The following is a 15354-nucleotide window of genomic DNA, read 5'->3' as shown; positions in this document are numbered from 1 at the left end:
TTACTTTCCCTGCTGAAATATGCTTTTCCTTTAGTTCTACCTAACCACTACCAGTACCCAAGTGACTTTGGGGCTGGCACAGTGGTTAGCATTGCTGTCTCATAGCACCAGGGACCCAGTTTTGATTCCTGGCTTGGGTCAGTGTCTGTGTGGAGTTTGCACGTTCTCCCGTGTCTGCGTGGGTTTCCTCCAGGTGCTCCGGTTTCCTCCCACAGTCCGAAAGATGCTTTGTTTAAAAGTTTAAAGTTTATTTATTAGTCACAAGTAGGCTTACATTCACATAGTAATGAAGACACTGTAAAAATCCCCTAGTCGCCACTCTCCGGCACCTATTCGGGTACGCTGAGGGAGAATTTAACATGGCCAATGCATCTAACCTGGACATCTTTGGACTGTCAGAGGAAACCGGAGCACCTGGACGAAACCCATGCAGACACAGGGAGATCGTGCAAACTCCACACAGACAGTGACCCACACCAAGAATCGAACCCAGGTCCCTGGCTCTGTGAGACAGCAGTGCTAACCACTGTGCTGCCCCTAAATTCTCCCTTTTCCTTGCTAAATTCTCCCTCAGTGCATCCGAACAGGTGCTGGAGTGTGGTGACTGGAGGATTTTTATGTAACTTCATTGCAGTGTTAAGGTAAGCTTATTTGTGACACTACTAAATAAACTTCAACCTTCTCTAAACTTCTGTCAGCTAAATTCAGCAAGTCCTGTAACTTACTTTCTGACCTCTCATCCTCCATAATGGAAAATGGGGGAGGAGATTTAACTTGTGGCCAAGGCTGGCAGGAATTCAGATCGACAATTTCTCCACACGAGAGTCTGTACTGGAATGAGATATGATCCAAATGCAGCATTGTTGGAACGGAAACAGCCAATTGCAGGCCTGTTCTTGTTTTGTGATGGCCACAGAATTTTGAGGCTCCCTGTTTGGAGCCAAGGCATTCCTGAGCTGTAGAAACTGGCAGCACATTGATCAGTACCTTCAACTACAGAATCATTACATTTGGTCAATTGTAAGTATTGCTAAGAGAAAAGATGGATATATGCCTCCATACCATTGTAATGTAAAGGTGTTCAGCAGAGCAAGGGTTAACATGGGAACAGCATAGACAAAGAACAGAGAAAAGTACAGCACAGGAACAGGCCCTTTGGCCCTCTAAGCCTGCACCTATCATGATGCCTGACTAAACTAAAACCATATGCACTTAGAGTCAATATCCTTCCATTCCCATTCTATTCATGTATTTGTCTAGTTGCTCTTTAAATGCCGCTATCATATCTGCTCCCACCACCTCCCCAGGCAGCGCATTCCAGACATTCAACACCCTTGGTATAAAAAACTTGCCCCGCACATCTCCTCTAAACTTTTCCCCACGCATCTTAAACCTATGTCTCCTAGTACTTGATTTTTCTACCTTTGGAACAAGCATCTGACTATCCACTTTGTCCATGCCACTCAATCTTGTAAACCTCTACTGGATGCCCCTCAACCCCCGTCATTCCAGTGAGAACAAATTGAGTTTATCCAACTTCTCCTCATAGCCAATACCATCCATACCAGGCAACATTCTGGTAAACCTCTTCTGCACCCTCTCTAAAACATCCACACGTTTCTAGTAGTGTGGCAACCAGAAGTGTTCACAATATTCTGAATGAGGCCTAACTAAGATTCTGAACAGCTGCAAGCGTGACCTGCCAATTTTTATCCTCAGTGTCCCGACCGATGAAGACAAGCAGACCATTTGCTTTCTTGACTACCTTATCCACCTGCATTGCCACTTTCAGTGATCGGTGGACATTCATGCCCAGATCTCTCTGCCTGTCAATACTGCTAAGGGTTCTACCATTTATTATATTCCTACATGCATTGGACCTTCCAAAATGCATTATCTCATCTTTGTCTGGATTAAACTCCATCTGCCATTTCTCTGCCCAAGTCTCCAACCGGTCTATACCTTGCTGTATCCTCTGACAATCCTCTTCACTATCTGAAACTCCACCAATTTTTGTGTCATTTGTAAACTTACTAATCAGACCAACTACATTTTCCTCCAAATTATTTATATATTCTATGAACAACTAAGGTCCTAAAACTGATCCCTATGGAACGCTGCCAGTCACAGCCTTCCATTCAGAAAAGCATCCCTCTACTGCAACCCTCTGTCTTCTATAGCCAAGATGTGGAGATTCTGGCATTAGAATGGGGTAAGCACAGGAAGAAGTCCAACAGGTTTATTTGGCAGCACTAGCTTTCGGAGAGGCCAAGCTCCTTCATCAGGCGAATAGGAATTATGTTCACAAACGGAGCATATAAAGACACAAACTCAATTTACAAATAATGGTTGGATTCCCGCATTCCAACCATAATCTTGTAAATTGAGTTTGTATATGCCCTGTTTGTGAACACAAGTCCTCATTCACTTGATGAAGGAGCTTGTCTCTCCGAAAGCTAGTGCTGCCAAATAAAACTTTTGGAATTTAACCTGGTGTTGTGAGATTTCTTACTGTTCTATGGTCAAGCCAGTTCTGTATCCATCTTGCCAGCTCGCCTCTGATCCCAGGTGACTTTACTTTTTGTACCAGTTTACTCTAACCTTGGCAAAGGCTTTAGTGAAGTCCATGTATACAATTTCCACTGCTTTTCCCTCATCTATCATCTTTGTCACATCCTCAAAAAAACTTGATGAAGGTAATGAGACACGACCTCCCCTTCACAAAACCATACTGTCTATCACTAATAAGTCAATTTGTTTCCAAATGTGAGTAAATTCTGTCTCTAAGATCCTTTTCTAATAATTTCCCTTCCACTGATGTAAGGTTTACCGGTCTATAATTTCCTGGATTATCCCTGCTGCCCTCCTTAAACAATGGAACAACATTGACTACAGGTGAAGTTCTAGAGGATAGCCAATGAGGATACAAAGATTTCTGTAAAGGCCCCAGGAGTTTCTGCCCTTGCCTCCTTCGGTATTCTGGATAGATCCCATTGGGTCCTGGGAACTTATCTATTTTAATAATTTTTAAGATGCCTTTCTGATATTGAGATGAACTAGAATAGCTACGCGCTCTTCCCGAGGCTCCGGTCCTGATATGATGTATAGAGTCACATGGTAATAGATGATAATAGATTCAGGGAACAGTCTAGAAACAACACTAAGTAAGCAACCTACCTCCATGGCAGCAGCAGCACCATGCATGACCGCAATCTGGAATCTGTGAATCATTAAACACAGATAAGAAATGGTTCACGTTCAAATATACAAGTCTTAAGATCTCATGTGACGTCTAAGGAACCCACATTATGACAATTGTTACCATATCGGATCATTGTATGGTCCAGTTGGTTTACAAGTTTAGCTGAATATTGTGACTTTATAAATCTGACTGGAATGTTTTCTTCCTGCAGACTCAAACAAGAAGAGTGATAGCAGCAAAGGCAATGACCAGGCCAAGGTGATAGTGGGAGTCATCGTAGGCCTATTAATAGCAGCAGTCATCGCTGGCGTGGTTTACTGGTTGTACAAAAAGAAAAGGTATGCAGCAATATACCAATGTAGCTCCTTTAATATGAGACATTCCAAAGCACTTCACAGGTCTGTTATGAAGTGAAATCTGACCGCACCCACACAAAATTATGTCATGGTGGATGTTCAAAAGGCTGGTCAAAGAGTTAGGTTTTAATAAGTGTCTGAATGGAGGAATGAGTTAAAAAGGTTGAGGGAGGAACCTAGGGCTGAGGCAGCTAAAAGCATGTCTGCCAATGGTGGAACAGTGGCTGCAGTTCGATGAGCACCAATATCAGAGAGTTGTGGGGCTGGAAGAGATTACAAACATGGGGAGGGGGCTAGATCATAGAAGGACTTGAAAACAAGGTTGAAAATGTTAAAATGGAGGCGTTGCTTGACAAGTTCATGTAAGTCAGTGGCTGGGGTGAATGGGCAAACGGGACTTGGTACGAATAAATACATGGGTAGCAGAGTTTTGAATCATCTCAAGTTTGTAGTGTACTCGCCACAATGTGCGAGGCCAATGAGATATGCATTGGAAAAGTCAGTCAAGAGTTAACAAAAGCCGGAATGAGGATTTCGGCAGCTGTTGGTCTGAGGCAGGGGTGGGGGTGGGTACTGTTACGAAGATAGAAATCAGTGATCTTACTGATGGCGAAGGTATGTGGTCGGCAGCTCAAACTGGGGTCAGAGATGACCTTCTGACCTAATTTGTGCCGTGACTGAGATCACTGATTTCTACTTCCACAACAGCACCTGGTGATTTCTGTGTTTGAGCTCAACAACTGCTTAAATCCTTGTTAATGCCTTTGTTAACTCTAGACTTAACTATTCCAACTAACTCCTGACTGGAGATTATCCAAAACTGCTGTCCGTGTCTTAACTCCCTCTGAGTCCCATAACCCTATCATCCCTGTGCTCGGTGACCTCCATTGGCTTTTGGTCAAGCAGCATACTGATTTTAAATTTCTCATCCTTGTTTTTAAATCCCTCCAAGGCCTCACCCCTCATTATCTCTGTAATCTCCTGCAGCCAACAAACCTCTGCACTCCTTTAATTCTAGCCTTTTGTGCATCTCCAATTTTAATTGCTCCACTATTGATGGCTGTGCCTTCAGTTGCTCAGGCCCCAAGTTCTGAATACCCTTCCTGCACTTCTCTGCCTTCCTACCTCACTTTTCTCCTTTAAGACATTACTTAAAAACTACTTATTTGCTCAAGTCACTGGTGGCACAGTGGTTAGCACTGCTGCCTCACAGCACCAGGGACCCGGGTTCAATTCTGGCATCAGTTGACTGACTGTGGCATTTGCTCTGGTTTCTTCTTGTGTCTGTGTGAGTTTGCTCCGGTTTCCTCCCACAGTCCAAGGATATGCGGGTTAGGTGGATTGGTCATGCTAAATTGCCCCTCGGTGGCAGGCAGATTAGCAGGGAAAATTTGTGGGGTTACGTGGATGAGTCCTGGATGGGATTGTTGTCGGTGCAGGCTGAATAGCCTCCTTCTGCACTTTAGGGATTCTATGATTCTATCTGACCTACTAGCTCAGTATCATATTTGTTTTATTATGCTCCTCTGAAGCAATTTGAAATCTTCCATTACGTTAAAGGTGCTATAAAAGTTTTATGTTTTCTGTTCTAAATGTGGACATGTAATGGTAGCATTGGTGCAGCAAAAGTTTATTTCCTTTGTCTTTAAATATAAATTGAAATTGACTCTGCAATGTGATTCTCTAACAGCCCAACATCAAAAACCAAAACCAATGAAAGAGGCACTGCTGATGAGATCAAGAAGATAAATAAGGGAGATAACAACCATACGTCAGGTTCCTCAGCTGTATAACCATGTTGTCTCAATAAGCCAGGTATGGCTCTCCACAAAATACAAAAGCACTCCAGCCACTCCTAATAAATTAACTATAATTTCACAGCTACATTAGCTATCATCACTGTTATTACACTAGAAGTGCCATTGTATGTTGCAATGAATAATAGGTAGAGGGTAAGTATTGAAGGTGTAATTTCATATCAGCATCATCAGCAACCTGAAGAATAATGCTGGAGCAGTTTATGGATGTCATCCAAGTCCCATGACTGAAGAGTGAGGTTATCATGATGCCTTTGGAATAATTGTCATATGATTTACAAAATTTATTTACACAAGTGGATAGTAAGGGAATAATTATTCTGCTCTTCCAAAGCAAAGTTATGAGAAGTGCCTAAAATTACTTTACAAATTGTTTTATTTGCTGTATTCCCTTGAAATTTTTTTAATTCCGCATGTTTTGCATATGAATTACATGTCATTTTGTTTTATGTTTGCACTTTTGATTTCACACATCTACACTCTCTTTCATTCCAAACAGCCTGAGCTGATTAAATTTTTTAAAAATATTGGCATACAGGGAATTGGGATGTCTTGTTGAAGACATTGGTGAGGCCACACTTGGAATATTGTTGACAGTTCTGGTCACTCTATTACAGAAAGGATATTACTAAACTAGAAAGAGTGCAGTAAAGATATACTCGGATGCTACCAGGACTTGATGGTTTGAGTTATAAGGAGAGGCTGGATGCACGGAGACTAGATTACAAAATATATCACCAGATATAAAAGAAATATACAGTTGAATTTTTTTTAAATTACAATACTCACTTCCAGTATACAGTACTTTTAATAAGGATCCACAACGGCAAGTACAGTGGCAAACACTGCTGCCTCAGTGCTAGGGACTCAGGTTCAATTTCGATCTCAGGATCTAAGGATTATGGTGAGCAGGTGGGTAAGTGAAGCTGAGTTGACAAAGAGATCAGCCATGATCTTATTGAATGGCAGGGCAGGCTTGAGGGGCCGGATGGCCTACTCCTGCTCATAGTTCTTATGAGCCAGAAATTCAACATACACTAACCAACTTCTACCACTACTAACCTACACATCCCTGGACACTAAGGGGCAATTTTAGCATGGCCAGTCAACCTAACTCGCACATCTTTGGATTGTGGGAGGAAACTGGCACACCCGGAGGAAACCCCCTAGATTCACTTATTTCTATGTTTCTCAAATGCTCATAGAATCACAGAATTTCTCTAGTGAGTTTACATGTTCTCCCCATGCCTGCATGGGTTTCCTTCAGGTGTTCCAGTTTCCTCCCACACTCCAAAGATTTGTGGGTTAGATTGACTGGTCATGCTAAATTGACCCTTAGTGTCAGGGTATTGTTTGCTGGAGCAGACGAGTGAAGGAGCAGAGAGACAGATAAGAAATTACCTGTTAAAAACCTGTTTAAATAAGTTTAAAGCACTTTCGTAGTAAGAACTTACCTTGTAGAACTGTTTAAATCATTTAAAAGCATTTTTGCGGGCTTTTTGTATCTACCGCTTTAAGAATTCTAAGGGAGTGGATAGCAGGGAGTTGTGGGGGAGCAGGCTTTAAAACAGCGCCAGGTTTAAAAGGAGGCCTGGTCTCGACGGCGGGCAGCGTTGGAGTGGGCAGTGGAGTGAGAGGGAAGCAGAGTGAGCTATTAGGACTTAGGATCAAAAGGGCTTGGGAGAAAAAGGGCCAGATAAGTTCGTGTTGACACTTTCAATATTACTACAGTGAATAATGGAAGGGCATGTGATGTGTTGTTTCTGTATGATGTGGGAGCTGGTGGACCCCAGGGTCCTTCCCAGTGACCATGTCTGCAGTAAGTGCAGGTTGCTGGAGGAGCTCCAGCTCAAGGTAGATGAGCTGGCCTCTGAGCTACAGACACTGAGGCTCATCAGGAGGAGAGAGGGTGCCATTGTCAATGGGGAGCAAGTGACATCCACCCCCCCTAGACTGGCTAACTCTAAGGGTCAGGAACAAGAGGGGGCTGCTGAGTGGAGGAAGGACGGTGGGGAGCGGAGGATGCAGGAGGGTGGGGAGCGGAGGATGCAGGAGGGTGGGGAGCGGATGCGTCAGCCTCTCAATCTGCATAACAGGTTTGAGGTGCTTGCTTCCAGTCCGGACGAGAACGAGGGAGGTGAGGTTGGTGAGCAAACTGCACACAGTACAGTGATGCAGCAGGACATAGGCAAAGAGAAGGTGAGAAGGAACGTAGTAGTGATTGGGGATAGTGGGGTTAAGGGTATTGACACTGTCCTTTGTCACAATGACAAAGTGCACAGAAGGGTGTGTTGTCTGCCTGGTGCTCGGGTCCGGGACGTCACATCTGGGCTGCAGAGGAACCTGGAGTGGGAGGATGAGAATCCGGTCGTTGTGGTACATGTGGGTGCCAACGACGTAGGCAAAATGTGAACTGAGGATCTGGGGAGGGAGTATGAAAAGCTGGGAATGGAATTAAAGAGTAGAACCGACAAGGTGGTTATCTCTGGGCTACTGACTGAACCGAGTGCAGACGGGCGTAGGGTAGATAGGATTAAGGAAGTGAATGGGTGGCTCAGGGATTGGTGTGGGAGGAATGGGTTTGAATTTATGGGGCATTGGCATCAGTATTGGGGTAGGTGGGACCTGTTCGGGTGGGATGGGGTTGGTCTGAACCGTGCTGGGACCAGAGTGCTGGCGAATAGAGTAAAGAGAACTGTAGACAGGGCTTTAAACTAATTGCGGGGGGGAGGGTGCGAGGGTAGGTGACGTTACGAGGTCTAAAGTTAAGGATAGGGTACAGGTAAGGGAAGAGGCCGAGGATGTCCCAATAGTAAAGGGAGTAGGGGGCGTGAGTATGGTTGGTGGCATTACGGCAAATAGGGTCCAGGTGAAGGCTGGGTTGAAGGCGCTTTATCTGAATGCATGAAGCATTCGGAATAAAGTGGATGAGCTGGTGGTGCAGATCAGCACAAATGGATATGACCTGGTGGCCATTACAGAGACGTGGCTGCAAGGTGACAGGGACTGGGAGCTGAATGTCCAGGGGTATCAAGTGTTTAGGGAGGATAGGCGGGAGGAAAAAGGGCGGGGGGGGGCGTAGCTCTGCTGATTAAGGATAGCATCAGGGTGGTAGCAAGGGATGATATAGGAACCAAAGAGCAGAACATGGAATCGTTGTGGGTGGAGATGGGGAACAGCAAAGGGAGGACGACGCTGGTGGGTGTCGTCTATAGGCCCCCGAATAATGATCTGGAGGTGGGGCGGGCTGTTAACGTGCAAATAAGTGCGGCGTGCAGGAATGGGACGGCCGTAGTTATGGGGGATTTCAATCTACATATTGATTGGTCGACCCATGTTGGACCCGGTGGGCTCAAGGAGGAGTTCTTGGAATGCTGCCGGGATAGTTTCCTTGAACAGTGTGTGTTGGAGCCGACGAGGGAGCGAGCTATCTTGGATCTGGTGTTATGTAATGAGGCGGGTAGAATTAGGGACCTTGCGGTGAAGGATCCTCTTAGGGAGAGTGATCATTGTATGGTGGAGTTTCTGGTGCAGATGGAGGAGGAGAAAGTGGGTTCCCGGACGCGCGTCCTTTGTTTGAACAGAGGGGAGTACGGTAGGATGAGAGAAGAATTGGCGAATGTTAACTGGGGGAGCGCGTTGGAAGGTAGGTCTGCTGAGGAGCAGTGGAGGATCTTTAAGGAGATCTTTCTTGGTGCTCAGCAGAAATTTATTTCGATGGTTAAAAAGGACCGTAGGAGGAGAGGTAATAAGCCGTGGATAACGAAGGAGGCGAAGGAAAGTGTTAAATTAAAAGCGGAGGTGTTTAGAGTAGCTAAGAGTAGTGGGCGAGAAGAGGATTGGGAGAAGTTTAAATGTCAACAAAGATTGACAAAGAAGTTGATAAAGAAGGGTAGGAGAAACTATGAAGCTGGGTTAGCGCTTAATATAAAAAAGGATAGCAAGAGTTTTTATAAATATATAAAAAGGAAGAGGCTGGCTAGGGTGAACGTTGGACCCTTAGAGGATGAGAGGGGGGACTTAGTAGTAGTGGATGGGGAAATGGCTGAGGCCTTGAATAACTTTTTTGTTTCGGTCTTCACGGAGGAGGACGTGAATAAAAAGACAGTAGGACTAGGGGGCACAGCCTCAAGATAAAGGGGAGGCGGTTTAGAACGGAGTTGAGGAGGAACTTCTTCACTCAAAGGGTGGTGAATCTCTGGAATTCTCTGCCCGTTGAAGTGGTGGAGGCTGCCTCGCTAAATATTTTTAAGAAGCGGGTTGATGGGTTTTTGATAAGAGAAGGGATTAAGGGTTATGGGGAGAGGGCGGGAAAGTGGAACTGAGCCACGACAGATCAGCCATGATCTTATTGAATGGCGGGGCAGGCTCGAAGGGCTAGATGGCCTACTCCTGCTCCTATTTCTTATGTTCTTATGTTCTTATGAATAATTTGCCGGGTGTTAGCGATGGAAAGGTGGTAGGACTGGAGGGTCTCAATTACATTATTGTTACTAGAGAGGCGGTGCTCAACAGACTGGAAGGGCTGATTGTGGACAAGTCCCCAGGACCGGATGGAATGCATCCGAGGGTTCTAAAAGAAATGGTGGAGGTGATAGTGGATGCCTTGGTGGTTATTTTCCAGACGTCACTGGATTCCGGGGAAGTGCCGGAAGATTGGAAAACGGCTAATGTTACGCCGTTGTTTAAGAAGGGTGGCAGGCAAAAGGCAGGGAATTATAGGCCGGTTAGTTTAACGTCTGTTGTAGGTAAAATGTTAGAATCCGTCATCAAGGAGGAAATAGCGAGGTGTCTTGAGGGGAACTGCTTGATAGAGCAGACGCAGCACGGTTTCATTAAGGGGAAGTCGTGTCTGACAAATTTATTGGAGTTCTATGAGGATGTGTCTAGGGCGGTGGATAGAGGAGAGCCGGTGGATGTGGTCTTTCTTGATTTTCAGAAGGTGTTTGACAAGGTACCTCACAAGAGGTTATTGCAGAAGGTAAGGGGGCATGGAGTTGGGGGTAGGGTGTTAGCATGGATAGAGGATTGGTTGTCAAATAGGAGGCACAGAGCGGGGGTTAATGGGTGCTATTCGGATTGGCAGTTAGTGACTAGTGGAGTGCCCCAGGGGTCAGTGCTGGGGCCTCAGCTATTTACCATTTATATAGATGATCTGGAGGAGGGAACCGAGTGTATGGTGTCAAAATTTGCTGATGACACCAAGATTGGTGGAACGGCAAATTGCGCGGAGTGTGTGGAGAGTCTGCAGAAGGATCTAGATAGGCTGGGCAAATGGGCCAGGAACTGGCAAATGGAATTTAATGTTGGCAAGTGCGAGGTGGTCCACTTTGGTAGGAATAATGGTAGGAAGGACTATTTCTTACATGGCGAAAAACTGCAGCAGGCAACGGTGCAGAGGGACCTCGGGGTGCTTGTGCATGAGTCGCAAAAACCCAGCTTGCAGGTGCAGCAGGTGGTCAGGAAGGAGAATGGGATGCTGGCCTTCATAGCGAGGGGGATTGAATATAAAAGTAGGGAGGTCTTGCTGCAGCTGTATAGGGCATTGGTGAGGCCGCAGCTGGAGTACTGTGTGCAGTTTTGGTCGCCGCACTTACACAAGGATATTTTGGCCTTGGAGGGAGTGCAGAGGAGGTTTACTAGGCTGATACCGGAGTTGAGGGGGTTGAGCTATGAGGAGAGGCTGAATAAACTAGGCTTGTACTCATTAGAGTTTAGAAGAATGAGGGGAGATCTCATATAAGATGATGAATGGGATGGATAGGATAGAGGTGGAGAGACTCTTCCCGCTCAGAAAGGACAGTAGGACTAGGGGGCACAGCCTCAAGATAAAGGGGGGGGGCGGTTTAGAACGGAGTTGAGGAGGAACTTCACTCAAAGGGTGGTGAATCTCTGGAATTCTCTGCCCGTTGAAGTGGCGGAGGCTGCCTCGCTAAATATTTTTAAGACGCGGGTTGATGGGTTTTTGATAAGAGAGGGGATTAAGGGTTATGGGGAGAGGGCGGGAATGTGGAACTGAGCCGCGACAGATCAGCCATGATCTTATTGAATGGCGGGGCAGGCTCGAAGGGCTGGATGGCCTACTCCTGCTCCTATTTCTTATGTTCTTATGTAAATACATGGGGTTATAGGGATAGGTCTATATGGGATTGCTCCCTGTGTCTGTGTGGGTTTCTTCCCACAATCCAAAGATGTGTGGGTTAGGTCAATTGGTTATGCTAAATTGCACCTTACTGTTGGAGGGACTAGCAGGGTAAATGGGGTTAGGGGGTAGAACTTAGTGGGATCATGGTTGGTGCAGACTCAATGGGCCAAATGGCACTGTAAGGATTATACCGATCAACCTCCAGCATTAGATGAAGCTGAGGACTTTCAGTTTCACTTTTAGTGTTGTTTGCTAGGCTTCCTCTTTTGTGTGCTGCTTACTCACTGCTACATTGACATTTCCCACAGTGCTTCTACCCTTAACTCCTCTTCCTCCTGGTCTTGCCAACTCCCTCTTGGCGTTTGTCTGTCACCGTTCACTCCCAGCTTCTTCTTCCCTCGTCCTTGGTTTGTTCTTTAGTAACTCCTGGGTCTGTTCTAATTCTTCAGTAACACAAGTCCTCAGCTTCATCTAATGCTGGAGGTTAAGCAGTGAAGGTAGTTCAGGGCTTCAGCTACTACCTGCACTAACCAACTTCTGCCACTTGATGGAGCTTTACTGATGAAAAGTACTGTACATGGGGAGTATTATAATTTTTAAATTCAACTGTTTATTGTATTTATGTTTGGTGATGTATTATATTTTGTAAACTAGGAATACACAATGCTGCATATGTATGGTACAGTATTTCTACTTATACCTAGGGTAAGAAATGTCTGAAAGAACTCCTAAGTAAAACCCCAGCTTTATTGATTGCTGTGGAAACCAATGATTCATTTAAAGTTGTTGTGACTTTCATGAACTCAACCACAACTTTAAGTAAGGACTTAATGTATTTGTTTTATGCTCTGGCACCATTTACTTGGCCCAAATGACTTTTCGCACTTAGCTTCCTAGTTTTTTTTTCATGCAAATCCTGAAAGTTCATTAAAGTTGAGTTCAATCCTAATAGCACAAGCATCCTTTTAATAATGATAATTGTTAATGCAATGCCAATCAACTGTTTCCTGAAGGGGTACACAAACTGTTGCATCTATTTCCAGCATGGAGTAAATCCTTAATAGTTTAAAAAAATCTTACTGTTCATTTGGATTGGGGGAAGAAACAGATTTACGATTTCCTTCTGTACCTGATTTAATGCTAATTCTTCCTCTCAGGCATTTGGTGGTTCTTCAGTTCTTAAATCAGTTGGTTGCATCGTTCACTACACCCCAGATTTCCCATTCCCCTCGTCATTATCAGTCCATGTTTCTAGCAAGTTATAGCACAATTAATATTCAAGCAGAAGAGTAAAGGAGAACGTCTGACTGAAGACGCTACAGAATCTGATGCTCCATCACGCGAATGCCAAACAGCGATTTCCAATTTGATGATGGTAGTTTGTTCTTTTCTCTTCCTTCTAGGGAAAGAAAACATCTATTCAGATAGATTGGCCAGGGACGTGATTGCCATTGAAAACAGTGAATTGTAAGATATGCTGAAATCGGCCGTGAGCTGAAATTGCCATTCTCCACCAATACTGGCAATGCCTTATCTCTAAGACACAGAAGTACAAATATCTCCAGCTGAATATCCAAATATTTTTAATGAAACACATTGAACCTGTTTGTTACTCTTTGAGGACTGAAGTAGCAATTTACTTGAGCAGTTGTACACAAGGGGTAATTATCTCCTTTCAGACACAACATGCAGTAACTTTTCTTGGGATTCAACACATGACTAATATTAGAAAAAGATGACTTGAGATATTTCTTACTCACAAGGGACTCAGTCCTCTAAGGGATAATGTAAATTGCCCACTGTAACAAGTGAGGGTTTTTAAAAAAATGTGTTTCATTGTTTTGAATATCTGCACTGATGTGTTTGCTTTAAATGTTAATATAATTTTCCAGGGGGTGGTGAAATGCTTTCATGTGCCATTTCCTTATGGCATTGGTTTATGGGTTAAATGTGGTCATACTTCAAATGTATTTTTTTAAATATTAGCTTCAGGTTAATTTCCATGGCAATTCTGGTTAGTAAGAGTTGGTACAAAGCAACAATTCAAGAAATCCACCAGTTGAGTTGATGTTAAACCATTGTTAGACTTCAGCGGAACTTCCATTATCTTCAACGATGGATCGAATACTCAGCAAATAACTGAATCATAGTGTTTGCCACCTAGAAACAGGAAGGTAGAGAAGTTGGTAAATATTGAATTTGACCATTCTGGGTTGCAAAGTTTATTTATGTTGGGGAGATTGGGCTTAACAACTCTTGCAAAGCTTTATCCATTAAATTGTCTAAAAAATAATCTGAAATGTTGATACTCAGAGCACAGATAATGGAGGTTCCACTGGCCCTAATCAATTACTGGCTTGCATTTAAATTTTCCTCATCCTTGTCTCAGCCTTGCTACTAGTTTAACCAAAACTTGTTGCACAGTTTAAAAGCACTCCGTGCAATGGCCAATTGCAATTTGTTGGAATGTCTGTTTTTATAGTGCTGTATCACCCTGCCCTCACACTAACATCATGTTGGAAAAATGCATTCACATATTTCATCCATTGGGAGGCACAATGGAACTGGAAAAAGGGAAGAGATGCGTGTTCAATTAATGCATCCTTTTGTATTAATCTTAACCTAGGCATCCGACAGGTAACATTCTTAAATTGTGTGATAGAACAGATGGTATCCAAGCAGCTATGAAAAATTTCAGAGGCCAAATGCAAATTATAAATAGGAATCAAGCTATTTTGTTTACAAGCATTCTGCAAACCCCTTTGACAACTCAGCAACTTGGTTTATTAACATTTGTGTATTATGTAGACATACAATGAGCAAAAAAATTTGAGGATGGGAAAAGTCAACTCTGATTACTGTGTAGCATCGTAAATACACCCAAAGACAGTGTTTACAATGTCATCGCACACTGACTGGATCTCTATAAGGATTTGACCAGAGAGTTTTTTTTTCAAAAAAAGTTGAAGCTAGCAATTAATCAGGTGTTTAATTTGCCATAAATGTACGAAATGTCTAAACATTGTGGGATGACTGATGAATACACAAAATGTTTGTATGATAAACATGCACGTTTAAGGAATTTATTCACTTAGTTTCTGTGGTGACCTGATATACGGGCTATTTTTCTTTGCAAACTACAATCTCCATTTCTGTGATGCCCCTTATTTCATGTACTGGAGTGAGATTTAGACTTAAAAATATTTGCCAGATGTTTGTTGTAGCACATTCAAAGAGGTTGTGGACCTTTGGAAATTCACTTAACTCTGCAGAATATTTACTGTATGTTGGCAGTGCAGGCAACCAACTAAATTTGGGTCATTTAAAATGGCAGTGACTTTTTTTTTTGTTCATTAATCCATGATATGTGGTGTATTATGTGCCCATAAAGCAGAAAAAACATGCAGCTGGACCTAAAGGTTCCACAAAGAATTGGTGATTCCGCAATGATTGAACAAGTCTCAGAATTACACACATCTGGGGAAAATAATGATGTCTCCTAATCCTGCAAGATGGATCCACACCATTGATGAAAAAACATGCCAGCTGCATGAAAAAGTAGATGGACCTGTGCAAACAGCAGTATAAATCCCCATAATAAAAATGAAGTGTAAGTTATTCGATCGTATGGGACTGGCCCAAATTAGTTAGCCTGATTCCCTGTTCACAATCTTTAATCTTTCCAGTTTGCTAAAAAAAAATAAATGTTTTGAAGCTTTAAATGGTTTACAGTGTATTATTTATTCAGAGATAAGAACTGACCAAAATCCTACCCTAAGCTTGTTTATGGTCAATGTTTTTAGAGGTACAAGGCTCTGCTCAGCTACTGATTAA

General features: G+C 43.5%; 1 protein-coding gene across 2 annotated transcripts in view; it reads left to right on the top strand.

Annotated features, from left to right (window-relative positions):
• alcama (activated leukocyte cell adhesion molecule a) overlaps positions 1-15205 on the top strand; it is a 287178-nt gene extending 271973 nt beyond the window's left edge. For both annotated transcript variants that reach the window (XM_080203486.1, XM_080203485.1), the window contains 3 exons: positions 3414-3540; positions 5249-5373; positions 12924-15205. In XM_080203486.1, the coding sequence (XP_080059612.1) occupies positions 3414-3540; positions 5249-5351 (230 nt within the window). In that variant the 3' untranslated portion in view covers positions 5352-5373; positions 12924-15205. The remainder of the gene's footprint in view (positions 1-3413; positions 3541-5248; positions 5374-12923) is intronic.
• Positions 15206-15354: the final 149 nt, after the last annotated feature.

This window comes from Carcharhinus amblyrhynchos, chromosome 15 (assembly GCF_965287045.1).
Source record: "Carcharhinus amblyrhynchos chromosome 15, sCarAmb.v2.hapA, whole genome shotgun sequence".
NCBI classification, from domain to species: Eukaryota; Metazoa; Chordata; class Chondrichthyes; order Carcharhiniformes; family Carcharhinidae; genus Carcharhinus; species Carcharhinus amblyrhynchos.
This window is presented reverse-complemented; position numbering and strand designations above follow the sequence as displayed.